This window comes from Crocuta crocuta, unplaced genomic scaffold (assembly GCF_008692635.1).
Source record: "Crocuta crocuta isolate KB4526 unplaced genomic scaffold, BGI_CrCroc_1.0 scaffold229, whole genome shotgun sequence".
Taxonomy (NCBI): domain Eukaryota; kingdom Metazoa; phylum Chordata; class Mammalia; order Carnivora; family Hyaenidae; genus Crocuta; species Crocuta crocuta.
The window spans coordinates 11,482,460-11,498,403 of NW_027536464.1; the positions used below are offsets into that span (position 1 = coordinate 11,482,460).

A 15,944-nucleotide genomic window follows, 5' to 3' on the forward strand; every position below is an offset into this window, starting at 1 on the left:
GGAGTTGGTACGGGCTGGTGCCACCTTATCTAAGCATCCGGCCGCTGTGATTCACAGTTGCACGGGCAAACACAGCAACGGACCGTGTCCCGATTAAATAACTTACCTTTGGAAGTAAAAACTACATTTTAAATTAAATGTAAATTTAGCTTAAATTTAAAGTTAAATTTAATTTACTCTTGTATTAAAATATTCTTAGCAAGAATTCTTTTAAAAACCTAAGTAGCCAGATGACAGTAACCGTAGCCAGGGTGAGCCTCTTTGGCGCCCCCTATAGGAATCACACACACTTAATAAGAGTCATTGATACTTAGCAGGTAGTTTAAAAAGGGAAAATTCCACGGGAGATGAGCGATCGCTCGAGATATGGATGAATCTGTAAAATTAACCCCAAAGCGGTACTCCTAAGTGACGGGCGTGGGTGACCACGTGCTACGCGCATACCGAGGTCTTGACTGTGAGCCTTCTCCTGTCCTTCCAGGTATAACAGACTGTAGCCCGTCCAGAGCATGGGCATGCCGGCCGGGCAGGAGGGCTCTCCATCTGTCTGACTGTGGAGAACCAGGAGGAAGCCACTGAGGTATCCAGGCCCAAAACCTTTGGGCCCGGGCTCCCCAATGGGCCCAGGAGGGCCTGGAGGAATAAAGAAAAAATGAAGGCAGTTTAGGGGGTTTGTTTCAACAAGCACTTCTGAGCACCTCCGTTCTGAGCACTCAGGGAGCAGAGAGGAGCCTGCTACGCCCAGGGGCGTCCCCCTCACACAACTGTAACATATACACTCAACCCGTTCAGTGGGTATCCATCCCAAGCACCTCCTGGTGGTCGGACTGAGTTAGCATACAAACAGCAAACAAATCCCTGCATTCCCAGGGCTTACATTCTACTTGAATAAGAGAAACAACCAACTGTGAAATGTGAAATGCTGAGAAGAGAAAGATGGGGTGGCGTCCCCTTCCATGTGACCTCCCAGACATGGGTGACCTTCTCAGACTGAACTGGGAGCCTGCTCATCAGAAAGGGTACTTCTCAAAGTTGACCTTCCTGACGCCTCCCAGACCCTCTCACGGCTCTGGCATCTGGAGGGGAGGCGAGGGGTTGAGACACACATGTACAACTTGGACCTTCTTATGTGNTGGCAGATGGGAAGCAGGGTCTGTCTCCTTTGGCATCCCTGAGGGGCCGACCCACTGAAGGAGGCCAATGGCAACTTCTAATTGCCAAGAGCAAAGGTGAAATCAAGAGTCGTTTATTTTTTTAAAAACTCATTTCTGGAAGACTGGCAGGCTCTCCTCATTCACACTGTAAACCAGAGGACTTGTGGACTGAATCAGGCCTCCTCACATGTTGCACTTGAACTCTCGAGACTGCATGGGCGGAGGCCTTGGACTTGGAAAGCACAGCGTGGGCAGCACTGAGCCCTCTCCTCTGCCTACAGCAATTGGCTGAAGTTGGTTGCAGGCTCCATTTTGTGACAGACGTCCGTGGCCCCCTTCACACCTTCTCATTACCAACCTGGCAGGTCCTCTCCAAAAATGAGACCTACCTGGGAGTTTTGGGGCCCCCACTGCCCAACATATTGCCTGGCGCATTATATTTCAATGGCTATTCTGTAACGTCTTCTCTCTCCCGTCACCCAATGCCCACGCCCCCATTTGTCCCTTAAGAGCCTCCTATACCACATAAACGTTTTGACACTTGTACAATAAGATGAAGTGAACTCAGAAAACAGAGGCCAATGACTCAGCCAGTCGTAGACGGGGAGAACACCCCGTCCGCAGCATGGCCTCTCGGTGGTGATGACACACAATGCCAGGCTTGCCCTAGCAAAGCAAACAGCCGCAAGAGCTGGGTGTTTTAGGACGATGTACAGTGGTTTGGGAAGATACCAAACGGGGTATCGGACCTTGACTCATCTGTATGATGGTTGAGGATCCGTTAGATCCTCACTGGGGGACGCATCCTTGTTCAGCTCTCATTGTTTCTGCCCCTCCCCCCCAACACACACCTGGTGAGTCCACATCTAAGGCAAATGCTTTTAATAAGAGCAGTTTGGAAAGCAGGGCTTGTACACAGTTCGCAGGCCTCTGGCGTCAAAGAAAAGAAGAGAAGCTGAAAATGGTTACCTGGTGCTCCAGGACAGCCGGCTTCTCCCGCGTCTCCTCTGCTTCCAGGAGGCCCAGGAGGCCCTGGGAGGCCGTCCTCACCCCTCCTGCCATCCGGCCCCGGCTCTCCTTTGCACCCTGCACAAGAGTTCATGATGGCCGTGGTGAAAACGGTATGACATGTGGCAGCCAGGTGCCGGCCCTGGGCTCCCCATGTGGACGGTTCTGCCTTAGTTCGTTCTGTCTTCTCAGACACATGAAGTTGGGAAGAATTCTCTCCACTTGGCAGTGGGGTAATTGAGGCTCTCAGAAGCTAAGTAACTTCCTTAAGTAATAAGCCAGTAGAGCCAGGATTGGAAGCCAGACCAGGGAGATACTGAGAGTGAGGTCTTCATGTTTCTTCGTATGCTTGTATATTGGACCATTTTATTTTATATTTTTACACTGAACATGTATGACTTTCATAATTAAATATCCTTAATAATGATTTTTTTTAGAAAGCTGAGTGGAGGAATAAAATTTAAGAGGATTCAATTGAGAGTCGAGTTAAATTTGGAAGGAGGTAAAAGCAGCAATTATTTAAAGTCATAATTGAGGGTTTACAAGGTGTGAGACCCCACCCTTCACATGGGTTAACCAATCCAGTCTCCTCACCAGCCATATGATCAGGTGAGATCTCATATGCCAGGCTCCCAAGGGGGAGACTGAGGCCCAGGAAGGTGACAGAGCTGAACATGTGTGGTGGAACATCAATCACTCAGGCAGCAGGCTGAGGGCCAAGGCTTAGCGGGCAGCCACTGCTTCATGACCAACTGCGGAGCTCAGCTGCGCCCCCTGGAGGACATGGCTGCAGTTTCACTAATACTTGAGGGGTTCTTTATGTGTTTGGTTACTTTTGGCCAAGGGATCAATTCATTAGCTACAATCTCCTTTCATGGGTGGCAGACATGGCCCTTGCCTGTGGAGGAGTTTATTGCCATTAGTCTGAACTCCCTGAATCACTAGCCCTCCCAAGGATTCTGGTCTCTACCTATTCTTTTCTTTCCCTCTCTCCCTTTCTCACTCTCTCTCTGCCACATGTTAGCTTAAAACCAACCATTAAGTCAGAGAGGGCTCACTTAAGCAGCTTTCACTCTTTTATGCTCTTGGATCTGTTCTTCAAGGGAGTGGGAAAGCCACCTGAGGTTTGAGAGCAGGGGACTGCTGTACTCGGGTGAATAGGTGGATGTCCCACTCAATTTCCCATCTCACACGGGGCCCCCTCTTAGTACCATCTGAGACGCATACCCCTGCAAACCTCAGTGCTTTTGAAATTCTGTTCTAACATTGCCTGCCTAAGAGTGGCCCATACAAACGCCCTCCTTCTGTCCCCACAGCCAGCCAGCCCCTCGCCCCACATTCCATGCTGGCAGAGCTTCTGTGGGTACCCCTGGCATTCCTGGCCTTCGGGGTGCTATCATTTCACTTTCTGCTTCCTTGGGTTTTAAACAAATTCTCTTGGCTGGTCACGTGGTTCCTGGACTGCATTCGGTACGTGGTCATCATTCAGTAAGGGAGAAAGGAAGCCTCTCCCTCTCCCCATCTGGGTGAGAGATGCCCTCTCCTTTCCAGTAATGGGGCAGAGCCCTCTCTCTGGGTGGGGCTGCTGTATGCTGGCTGCCACATCCCTTTCCACCCGCTTCAAAGAGAACATCAGCTACTTTGGAAGGAACACAGGGCTCTGATGGTGAGCTCAGAGCTTCCTTCATCTCTCCCACCTGAGGAGAGGATCTCAACATGTGGCCACTGTGCTATACACTGAAAGGGCTGCCCAAGTGCTGACAAGCCAACCATCGGGCTGATCAATGAAAAGGCAGCAGGCATCTTCCTGAAATATGGACCTGCAGTGAGATCTCTGTCGATCTGGGGCAAGGAGTCCCCCCTCCAGATGTGATGATACAGGCTCTTCGCTCCCTTTGGAGAAATTGTCAAGCAATTTCCAGAGATAGGGAGGGAAGCTTTTGTTAACCTGAGCTGAGTGCCCAGAGCTTTCACCGTGTGGACCATTCTCCACTTGGAACTTGTTTTAAGGACTAGAGCCACATCTAAAGGCTCCCCAGTGTTTGATGGATTGCCTCCTCTGAGAGTGTCACGTGTTGACTTGAAGATTAAACACACTCTAACAGGATGTGAGGAGGTGTCCATTAGGCAGTAACAGTTCAAACCCATATGGAAACCACCTCTGTGTTCATCCCAGGAAGCCCCAGCCTTTGAGCCTCTCCCCACCCCCACTCCTCCACCGGGAAGGAAAAGCTATAGATCAAAGAGGCATGTGAGCAGAAAAACATTAGGTCTTCCATGGTGGGGGGGCTCTTAACAGACCTGAGTTATATTTAGTGTGGCTGTTACCCACTCCTACTAGGCAGGAAAGAGCCAGAACTTTGTTTGCTTCTGTATAGATCTCAGCTGTGGCAGCTGGTTACAGACCAGCTAGGCGATGGAAGAGGTTTAGAAGGGAAAACAAGAAGAAACCAACAATGTCATTCTAAGTGGTGCTTCCTGAGCTCAGCTGATCCTTCACAACCAGCCCTGGGGGCGGCACAGTGAGCCCCCAACACCATGCTGGAAGAAATGCCTTCAGAAAATAGACAGGTGATGAACAACATGTCCTGCGCATGACCCAAGTCAGTGGTGAGGGTGCATGAGACCCTCAGAAGAGACTGGTCGCTTTTTAGTAATGGGAGAGGGTAGCTGATGTATCCAGGTGGTGAGCAGGGAGCGAAGAGGTGAAAGAATATATACAGGCAAAGAGGGGTCCTTTACAACAGGGGCCGGAGACCCATGGCAGAGAAGAGGGGCCCAGAAGGGGACACTAGCTTGGGAGTGGGGACACAGGGGAGTAGAAAGGTCCCCCCGGGAAGCTGAGCATGGAGCAGCCCTGCTCTGATACTGTGGGAGAGCGGGAAGTGCTTTGCAGGAAGGGCTGAGCACTTTTTTTTTTAACATAACAGTCACATTTTGTAGTACAATGGTGGCCTCAGGTGTCCCCACTGCCAGCTGGCAGGGTCAGTGCCATCAATGAGAGGACCCAGAAAGGGGCGCCTGGGTGGCTCGGTCGGTTAAGCGTCTGACTTTTGCTCAGGTCATGATCTCGCGGTTCGTGGGTTCAAGCCCCGCGTTGGGCTCTGTGCTGACTGCCAGCTCGGAGCCTGGAGCCTGTTTCAGTCTGTGACTCCCTCTCTCTCTGACCCTCCCCTGCTCACACTGTCTCTCTCTCTCTCCTAGAAATAAAATAAAAATGTTAAAAAAAAAAAAAAAGGAGAGGACCCAAAAAGCCAGAGAAGACCCTTCTGAGGCCACCTGCGACCAGATGAACCCATCTGACCCCACCCCAGCCAGAACGAGAGATGACAGGCGATCACACCTGGGCCTGTGTAGACTGTCAGCCTTCTTTCAGAAGCTCCTGATCTATGGAGAGAGCATCTTCTATGTGTCCAAGATAACTATTTGCCCATTTGATTTTTTCTTCTCGGTAACCTTCTTTGGGTCTTTGCCCAAGCCACCAAGTGGGTGAGCCTAGCCACCCAACTTGTCTCCACTGGTGTTGGGGTCCAGCACTGGGTCTCAACCCTGGCTGTTCACTTGAGTCATGGTGTGAGCTTTTCCCAAACACTGGCACACGGGCCCTGCATCCCTCTGCATTCCACTGGGCTGGAAGGAGGCCCAGGCCTTCCAGATGACTTTGACCTACAGCTAGGACTGAGTCACTAGGGATGGTGTCACTCTTAGCTGACTCTGGACAGCATTCATGCAACATGGTTAGGGTAGCTCCAACTTGAGTGGATCTACACATATTCCAGGCCTCTTGTTAACATGTAGATTCTAACTTGGTAGGTCTGTGGCCTGACTTGCTACTGGCCCTCGGACCACACTTAGAGTAGCAAGGATGTGGCTGACTTCGTCACCAGGCTCTTAAGCCAACCAGCCCCCTCTGTGCCGCTGTCATCTCCCTGCCGGACAATTCTGGTTCCTCAAAGCCCAAACCTTCCGCAAAGGCTCTGCTCAAAGGCCAGCTCTTGTCTGGGTCTCAGCAGCCCTGCAGGCCTCCGTGCTCAAGTTCACCTCTCCCTGGCCCACTGTCCTAATGCCTGTGCCAGAATCTCCTTCAAAGCACATAATCTCCCATTATTTAGAGTTACTTTTATTCTGCTGGCTATTTCTGCCATGAGGTTGTGAGGCACCGATGGGGAGAAAACGCATCTTACCTACATTTGTATTGCCCACAACACCCGGTACTGCACTTTCTAAAGAGTGTGGGGGATCTGGAAGTGTTTCCTGAATTAAATTTGCAGAACTCCATTACTGGCCATATCTTCTACTTGAGAGTTAATTTATTTAAAGGTGTGTGTGTGTCTGTGTGTGAGATGGGGGAAGGGAGGTGTCCCAGCCCTCAATACTGCACAACAATATATACAACAAGCCGGTTGGTTTTAAACGTAGGTTGGATGGTGAGTTGTTCTGAAGACTGCAAACTATCCATGCAGTGAGTGCCTAAGAACTACGTTCACTTCCTAGTGCTCGTGTGCTGTTAATGGAAGTCGCTCCAGTGGACACGCAAGTAATTTAGTGCATACTCACGCATGCAATGCAGCAAATACAAACATCAAAGACCCCCATACTAACATAAGGGAGGCTACAGAGCTGTTCTCTGGACACGACTCAAGAATGATTCAGACCCCTTAGCTGCTTGGCTTTGGCAAAACACACACACACACACACACACACACACACACACCCCAAGTGGTGCAAAATTCAAGTTCTACTTCCAATTCCTTGGCCAAAGCCATGGCTGGGAAAACAGGTAGGAAAACAGAAAAGAAAATGGCCTCTTAGGGTGACTTGCATACGTGCGATCTAGAATCATGGGCACTGCCAATTGGTCTGAAGAGATCAGTGACCTCTAGATGACCATCCCGGACTCNCCCTAATCTCTTTATAAATTACCAGTGTGGTAGGGATCTGTGAAAAGAAAATTAAGCATTTGGAGGAGGCTTTTTAAGGGAATGGTTTGGTTTCAGTACTTACATAAGGATCCCACTACCGTGAGAATGACTGAGCAACACTCACATCAATTAAAGGAACATTCCAGTCACGGCCATAATTTAGGGTGACCCTGCCCTTTCCCCTCTCCCTCCTCTAAGCAATATGTTTCCTTCCCCGCTTCTCATAGCTGTCTCTGCTCCACTGAGCCCCAGTTCAAGTGTTTGTAATGCAAAATCAAGTCAACCACTACTAATGACTATCAATAGAGCATCTAGCAGGTTGTGTAAGAGGCTTCAAAACCTTGTGGCCCAAAGCTGCCAAAGTATGAAACATAGAGGATTCAAGTAGGAGTTCAGCATAAAAATAGGAGGCATGTATCACTCGGTTAGGACATGACCAAACCTTTGGATAAACATAGAGAAATGTATAAGAGCGAGGGGACTGCGTTGCTTCCTACTCGTGAATTGTTTAGGCTGCACGTGAAACACTACATAGCAAGACCGTGAGATTTGCATTCCAGCAGCACAAGACGCAGATAATGAACAGTGAGCGTGAGGCTTGTACCTGCTCCTGGGGGGCCTCTCATTCCAGGGGGCCCCATGCTTCCTTCTGGTCCTCTTGGGCCTGGTACCCCAGGAAGCCCAGGGATTCGGGGGCAGGAATCCACATCTGCTGGTGGCCCTGGTTCACCTGAAATGGGAATCACGGCTTGTGTGATGGACTCGTGATTGACTTGAATCTTACAAATGAGCTCCTTCTGCATTCTCAAGTTAGATGGGCTTCAGCCGCTACACTGAAGAACCCAACAGTGTTCAACCACCCAACAGAAGCTCCGTGAAGGTGGGGCTGCTGTTCACCGTGGGGCACGTGATGAATTTCCAGAGAGCATTTTGTTACATAAACTAATGCCTGGCTGACTGAATGAAGGGGATCTCAGAGGAACCAAAAAAGTATGGAACAGAGAAAGTTGACTGGGGCAGCAATAGTTTGGTGACCTCCACCGGATTTCCAATCTTTGGGCAACTTTTTACGGAGTGGTGGCCATACGTAGCAAGGGGAGACTATCACTGGTTCCTGTGCTCAACTGAATGTGTCTCTAATCCATTCATTGTACATTTGAGCCACGCGGGCTTCCATAGTGTCTGTGACTCAGACAGAATTTCAAGGTGGCCAGAGGCATCACAGCAGCACCTTTCAGCCTTGAGTACGTGTTGGCTGGAATTTTCCAGGGAACTATACCAATCTGCTGATGGTGGGGTCCCATCCCAGAAATACTGATTTAACTGTAGGACACGTGGCCGGGGCAGTGCCCTCAAGCTTGACTGTATAATAAACCCATCCTGGGAGCTTTCCAAAAGTACCAGTGCTGGGACCCCACCTAGACATATTAAGTAGGAATTTCTGGGGGTGGGACCTGGGCATCAGCGTTTTTCAAACTCCGCGGATCACTGCACTGCCAGCCAGGGCGTCAGTACTGCTGAGCACTAAGGAGCTGGAGTTCTGGTGTCTGCACATCAGGCTCATCTGACCAGCTTGCCAGGGCCTGGGGTTTCCGAGCACGTGGGTCTGGAGTAGACCCCAACATCTGCACGTCTAACATGTTCCCGGGTGAGGCTAACGGTGCTGATCTGGGGATCTCACTTGGAGAAGCACGCTCTAAAGGTGTGAATGTTTTTCCTACTTGCTTATGTTCACATCTTTAAGATTTCTTTTCTTCTTTTTCTTTTATGAGTTTATTTTTGAGGGGCACCTGGGTGGCTCAGTCGGTTAAGCGACTGACTTCAGCTAAGGTCATGCTCGTGTGGGTTTCGAGCCCCGTGTAGGGCTCTGTGCTGACAGCTCAGAGCCTTGAGTCAGTTTTGGGTTCTGTGTCTCCCCCTCTTTTTCTCCCCTACTTGCTTTCTGTCTATTTCTCTCAAAAATAAATAAGCATTAAAAAATTAGGGTTTATATCTGAGAGGGAGAGAATGAGCAGGAGAGGGGCAGAGAGAGAGAGGGACAGAGGATCCAAAGTGGGGCTTCAACTTATGAACCGTGAGATTATGACTTGAGCCAGTCAGACACTTAACTGACTTAGCCACCCAGGTGTCCCAAGACATTTTTTCTAAAGCTTCATTCAGTCACCCTACAAATAATCCACAAGGGAAGAGAAATACTAATAATACTAACCAATGATGATAACAGCTAACATAATAATAACAGCATTATTGAATGGCTTATCACACACTGGGCTCTGTGCTAATTTCTTTATGATTAAAGTCTCCTAACAAGCCCATGTGTGTGTGCTGCTATTATTAGAATATTACAGGTAAGAAAATCAAGGCTCAGGTAAATAAGTGACATATCTAAGGTCATGCAGGTAACACATGGCAGAATCTAGATTAAAATCCAAGATGGCCTGGGTCCAAACCTGAGCTCTTAATCACAACACCATATTGCCTACAGAACTCTTCACACCAGTGTGATCAATCCCAAGAAAGACAACATATTTTATTATTTTTTCAATTTTTTTAATGTTTATTTATTTTTGAGAGAGAGAGACAGAGCGTGAGCAGGGGAGGGACAGAGAGAGGGACACACAGAATGTGAAGCAGGCTCTAGGCTCTGAGCTGTCAGCACAGAGCCCGATGCAGGGCTCAAACTCCTGAACTGTGAGATCATGACCTAAGCCGAAGTTGGACACTTGACCGATTGAGCCACTCAGGCACCCCAAAATACAACGTATTTTAAAACACGCTGCTTATCAGTTATGGTTTTCTTAAAATTCACATGAATGTGCAAAAAAAAAGTTTAAGAATAGCAGTGATTAGGGGCACCTGGGTAGCTCAGACTTTGGCTCAGGTCATGATCTCACAGTTCATCAGTTCGAGCCTGGCATCGGGCTCTGTGCTGACAGCTCAGAGCCTGGAGCCTGCTTCAGATTCTGTGTCTCTCTCTTTCTCTGTCCCTCCCCTGCTCATGCTGTCTCTCAAATGTAAATAAACATTAAAAAATAATAAAAGAATAGCATTGATTAGGCAGCAAGAAAATTGTAGAAAATGTGGCCATAGTGATAACATAGGGTACACTGACTGAGTTGGTTGTGTATTTATAGTACATACAGTTTAATGTAAAACATGGCCTTTTCCGCTCTGGGTGACTTGAGGGAGATTCATATGGATAATTTCTGTTTTCCCTGAATAACCTTGTGAATTCTGATGGAGCGAAGGAAGCAGGTAAGGGAACAGGGGGTAGGTGTTTGGCTGGTGCTTCATATTTAGGATTCTGACGTTACCTTCAAATGAGTTTATACATACATGCCCAGAGAGACACTAAAAGGATGGAGGTGGAAACATTAAATATGATATTATAAATTTTATTTTATTTCTTTAAGTTTATTGAGAGAGAGAGAGAGAGAGAGCACACAGCGGGGGGTGGGGAGGGGCAGAGAGAGAGAGGAAGAGAGAGGATCCCAAGCAGGCTCTGCACTGTCAGCAAAGAGCCTGACATGGGGCTCAAACCCACAAACAGTGAGATCATAACTGGAGTGGAAATGAAGAGTTGGATGCTTAACCCACTCAACCACCCAGGTGCCCCAAAATTGAAATGTTTAAATATGAACATTTAAAATAGCGGGATTTTTTAAAAAAAATTCTGCTTTTGCTTTTCTTTAATTTTTAATAAACCAGAAGCTGAAATGAGAGGGGCCAGAGTGTCTCTTATGTAAGGACCCCACATTCCAGACCAATTTTCACTGGGGTTAATAACAAAGGCCAGGAAAGGGCAAATGTGTGCACTCTTCCTGTTTGAGAAACTCTTTTTAGTCTCTTTGAAAACCCCAGATACGAAATAATATGTTGCTTCTGCCTTGCGGAGGGGTAAGTGAACGCTTAGCTTAAAACAATGATGGCATTTTCATTGTAACATGCAAAGAAATTTGCTCTTTGAACGTGGACTTCGATGTTATGGGAAAACCTTGTCACAGCCCCTTACTGGGTGCAAAGGACTCCTTCCTCTTTTCATACTGTTGCTGCTACTTATTTTAGGGATGTCCTATGTATTTATATTGTAGAATTCATAAAAAGCTTGCATTGGTACATACTGTAGCACTTGACAGAGAAACACTCATGCTCTGAGCCTGAACTGAAATTATGTAAGCCGAGTGTTTTCCCTGCCTTGACAACCTATAATGAAGCTCGGCTGTAGGATGCTCTAATGCGAGGTTACCGTATCCATAATGAGGAAGCGAATGCACTGAAACCTCATATAATTATAGCGCCCCATCTATGAAAATGTAACAAAGTTTAACTCACAATTAGAGTGGAGAAGGCAAGTACAGAAATAAGTAGAAACCAGAATTAGAGGAAACTACTAATTTTATAGCGATGCTTACCTCTGGCACCTGGAGAGATCCAAAGCCGAAAAGCAGAGCACCATGAGATGATTTTCATATGGTAGAAAGAGATGTTAAATTTGTGAATTCGGACAAAAGCGAAATAGGTTATTCAAGAATACACATAACAATGTGAGGATAGCATCAATGATGAGCAAAATGACAGCATCTCATTTACATAACATGTCCATGTCGCTATTACTGACAAGAACAGCTATAATTTCGTAAGGGAATGTTCATGTCTAGAAAAACCTAAAATAAAGCTCTCTTGCACAATATAAAATTTGAGCTGATTTCGGATGGCAAATGTACCCCAATCTAACATATATAAAATTCCATTCATGGGCAGGCTTCTGAAAATTTCATATTATTTATATTATTTAGCCAAGTTTTACAGGGTATGCACAGAAAGGAAGTATGAGATGGATCCAAGTATAAGTTCTTAATCATATTATTCTATGATCCGCCGGAAAGGAGTGGCTTATTTATTCTTTGGACGACAGTGCTAATTGAGATGGTTGCAAAATGTTCTGAGTGGACACCACATTATCATTATATTGATTTAGGGTCTCCAAAGATATTCCTTCTGCCGATCTCAAATACACACGTCTGTTTGCCCTTCCAAATCTTCCTTGGCTGGTTTTGACCCGAGGATGGAAACGTGTTAGCTACCGAGCTTAAACTGAATAGCTTTCTCGTCTTCACAGGAACTAATGTGCTTACAGAAAAAGTTAAATGAGACATCTAGGAAAATCAATGGGAATTCAGGCACAGAAATGAATAGACAGTCCTCACATACAATAATCGAATAGTCTTTGCCTCTTGTGTGAGGGAATAGGGATTTATCTACCTTAGAAATCCTGCATGTAAAATCAACTCCTAATTTGCACACTTACTCATTCTAATAATAAATATTAGTTTACCAGGCATAAGACTCTGTAGTGAGGCCTGAAATAAACATAATCTTTATATTGGAAATGGCCAAACTCAGAAGAAATTGCAGGCAATTTCAGGATAATTACTTTCTGAAAGTGGACCCTCGCAGTTAATATTTCTTAAAAAGGCTGTACGTAGGCTTGCTGGGTGAGACGATTACGCAGTCGGAGCTTACCTGGGTGCCCAGGGGGCCCTGGGCTGCCTGGAAAGCCAGGCAAACCCTTCTCCCCAGGTAGTCCTGGAAGTCCAGGTGGCCCCTGCGGTCCTGGGAATCCAATTGGTCCTACAAGGAACATAAAAATGGGGACCTGGAACAGACAATATCAAGACAATGCCAGTCTGATGGGCTGAACCCAGGGTCACTTTCAGTGAAATTCAGGGTCAAGTTGGACTTAGAATTCAGGCGAGTTTCTCACTTTTTTCTTAAAGCCGAGAAGAGCTGCCTCGTCCTGAAGGAAACACAATGGTCTATCAAAACGACTAAGGAAGGGGCGTCTGGGTGGCTTAGTCGGCTAAGCGTCCGACTTCAGCTCAGGTCATGATCACACAGTTTGTGGGTTCGAGCCCCGCATCAGGCTCTGTGTTGACAACTAGCTCAGAGCCTGGAGCCTGCTTCTGATTCTGTGTCTCCCTCTCTACCCTCCCCTGCTCATGCTGCCTTTCTCTCTCACTCTCAGAAATAAATAAAAACATTAAAAAAAAAAAAAAAACGACTAAGGAAAATGGTCTCGTGATCAACACAGAACTAAAGCAGAATGAAAAGCTCTGTAATCCTGAACTTTCTCCAGAGACAGAGGACTGGAAGGGAGAACAGGGAATGGCGCTTGGCCATCTGGGAAAATGTGCCCCGAGCTCCTACCTCTCTTCCTCAGCCCCCCTGGCCATTCAGTGCCTCACATGTGCTCTTTCTCTTCTGTGCCCACCAAGGCCTGATTCTCAGTGCTCAGCAAGTCTCACTTCCTCAGGGAAGCCATCTCTGAAGCCCCAACCCAATTCTATGGAATTGTGTTTCCTTTACTCAGAGCACCTGCCTCCATTTATCTGGAAGACCTTTTAGTGTGAATGTCTGTCTCCCCCCATGAAACCCTGTGCTGAATACCAGTGAGGACTCTGTTTAAACTTGTTCACTTTTTCCTCCCCGTAGGTACCCAATAGATATATGTGGGATGGATCAAATACAGCAAAACCTTGGATTGCGAGTAGCTTGTTCTGTGAGTGTTCCACAGGATGAGCAAACATTTCTAATAAATTTTAACTTGATCAACGAGTGATGTCTTGTAATACCAGGAGCACGTGATGCTGAATGTCACATGATCACAGCTGAGCCGATAGTGCTCTCCCCGTGCCTCCCCCTCCCACCGAGGGATTGTGGGTGATTATCTCCCATGCTCGGATGCTCTGTCTCAGGCCATGGTGTTTGGCAGAAATCAGTGATTTTTCAGAATGCTGGAGGGTGCCCACAACTGGCATTAGTGTAGTTTTTGTCACTTGAAGGCACCTGTGGACAGTCCTTTGCTTTTCCATCCAAGAGTGAGCTTAGGAATGCTTTGCTTCATTCTAGGTCAGGCTGCCTGCAGATATAGACCCTTTCCTCTGCTGCCTTATTATTGCCAGTTACATTCAATACAGTGTATGATGAGTTTATTAATACTATACTGTAGTCAATGCCTGTGTGGTGGATACAATGGCCCCCATGCAGAAGAAGATTCCATTGAGCCAACAGCAGTGAGTCCATTGGTGAGAGTGAAAGTCGTCCTACACAATAACCCTCCTCTTTCTGTCTCCCTCACATCAGCCATGAAGGTTTTCAAAGGTAAGTGCAGGTCAATTTGTTTATTATCCCTTATATTTTGTATTTTCTTTATTGCTTTTATTATTTTACAGTGTTGTGATCACTTTTATAGGAATATTTTGGGTTATGGAATGAATCATCTGAGTTTCCATGACTTCTCATGGGGAAATTCGCTTTGATATACAAGCACTTTGGATTATAAGCATGTTTCTGGAACGAATAATGATCGCAAACCAAGGTTTTTCTGTATTTCCCCCGAAGTCTGAGGACATAAAATAAAGAAAGCCCCTCCTCCTTTCCACAGCTAAACACTCTTTGGGCCACATGCCCACTGTGGTGGGAGTTAAGAAGCACACTTAATGATTTCAATAATATTTCTAACTCTCTGTGTGTCCTTTGGTAGGCCACTGTACTTACACTGCATGCTATTCCCCAATCGTGAAGCATATTTCCAGGTGGAAGTTCATTCTCTAGAGTAGCAGCTGGGAAGGAGGACTGTCTGACTTGGGAAAGGAACAAGGCTGTATAGCTAACCTTCCTTTTGGGGACTTAGCCTGCTAGCAGGTTTGCTCAATTCTGGGGTTCAATAATTGGAAGCCCACATAGCTGCAGAGATAAGCCACATTCTCTAAAATTGATTTTATTGTAAGGGCGCCTGGTGGTTGAGTGTCCGACTTCAGCTCAGGTCAAGATCTCAAGGTTCGTGGGTTCAAGCCCCAAGTCGGGCCCTGTGCTGATAGCTCAGAGCCTAGAGCCTGCTTCAGTTTCTGTGTCTCCCTCTCTCTTTCTCTCTCTCTCTCAGCCCCTCCCCCACTCACACTCTGTCTCTCTCAAAAATAAAATAAAACATTAAAAAGTAAAAAAATAAAATAAAATTGATTTTATTGCCAATAAAGTTGAAGAGGGTTGTTGTGTGCTGTTGTGCAGAGTGTGCACTGCACCATTACAGGGATGCCATTTGCGCTGTAGTCATGTCGTTTTGATCTTTTTGCCCTAATTTTTTGCTTTATTTCGCGCATGGTTCAGAAGTCAGGCAGGGTACCAGTTATTGGGCAGACTTCAATAGTTACTTATCTATGACATTAAGGGAGTTAAAATGAATAGCCATTATTGGTCCCTTTTCAACAAAAAAAGTTCTATGAACTGAATCATTCTCTGAAGTCCTGGTGACCAAAAACTAATGTTGTCAAATATTAGCAGTTAGGTAAAAATGAATTAAAAAAATATTTTAGCTTTAGATAGTGGGGGAATTCGGTAACGGAGACTCTCTCACAACTATAAATGAGCAAGGCCAGCAGTCTAAACCCAAACTGTCCAACACAGAAGCCACTAACCAAGTGTGGCTACTGAACACTTGAAATTGATACATCCACACTGGGCCATGCTGGAAGTGTAAACACACACGAGAGGAGAGGCGTCTCACCCGGGAGACGAGCAAGGTTCGTACGAACGGCCCTGGTTATACCAGTGATGATCTGCTAAGGCAACATTTGGATGTATTATGTTAAAGGAAAAATGAAAGTTCATTTCACTTATTTCTTTTTACTGTTTAAAATGTGGCTACTACAGGGGCGCCTGAGTGGCTTAGTCGGTTGAGCGTCCGACTTTCGCTTAGGTCATGATCTCGCGGTTCGTGGGTTCGAGCCCCGCGTCGGGCTCTGTGCTGACTGCCAGCTCAGAGCCTGGAGCCTGTTTCAGTCTGTGACTCCCTCTCTCTCTG

The 15,944-nt window shown here is 46.7% G+C and overlaps 1 protein-coding gene across 1 annotated transcript in view; it reads right to left on the reverse strand.

The window, feature by feature from the left end:
- Positions 1–15,944, reverse strand: part of LOC144218640 (uncharacterized) — a gene marked incomplete at its 5' end in the record, with an annotated part of 29,715 nt that overhangs the window by 2,706 nt on the left and 11,065 nt on the right. Inside the window, 5 exons of the mRNA XM_077748577.1 lie at positions 445–633; positions 2,124–2,240; positions 7,689–7,814; positions 11,497–11,505; positions 12,608–12,715. Coding sequence (XP_077604703.1) covers positions 445–633; positions 2,124–2,240; positions 7,689–7,814; positions 11,497–11,505; positions 12,608–12,715 — 549 coding nt within the window. The remainder of the gene's footprint in view (positions 1–444; positions 634–2,123; positions 2,241–7,688; positions 7,815–11,496; positions 11,506–12,607; positions 12,716–15,944) is intronic.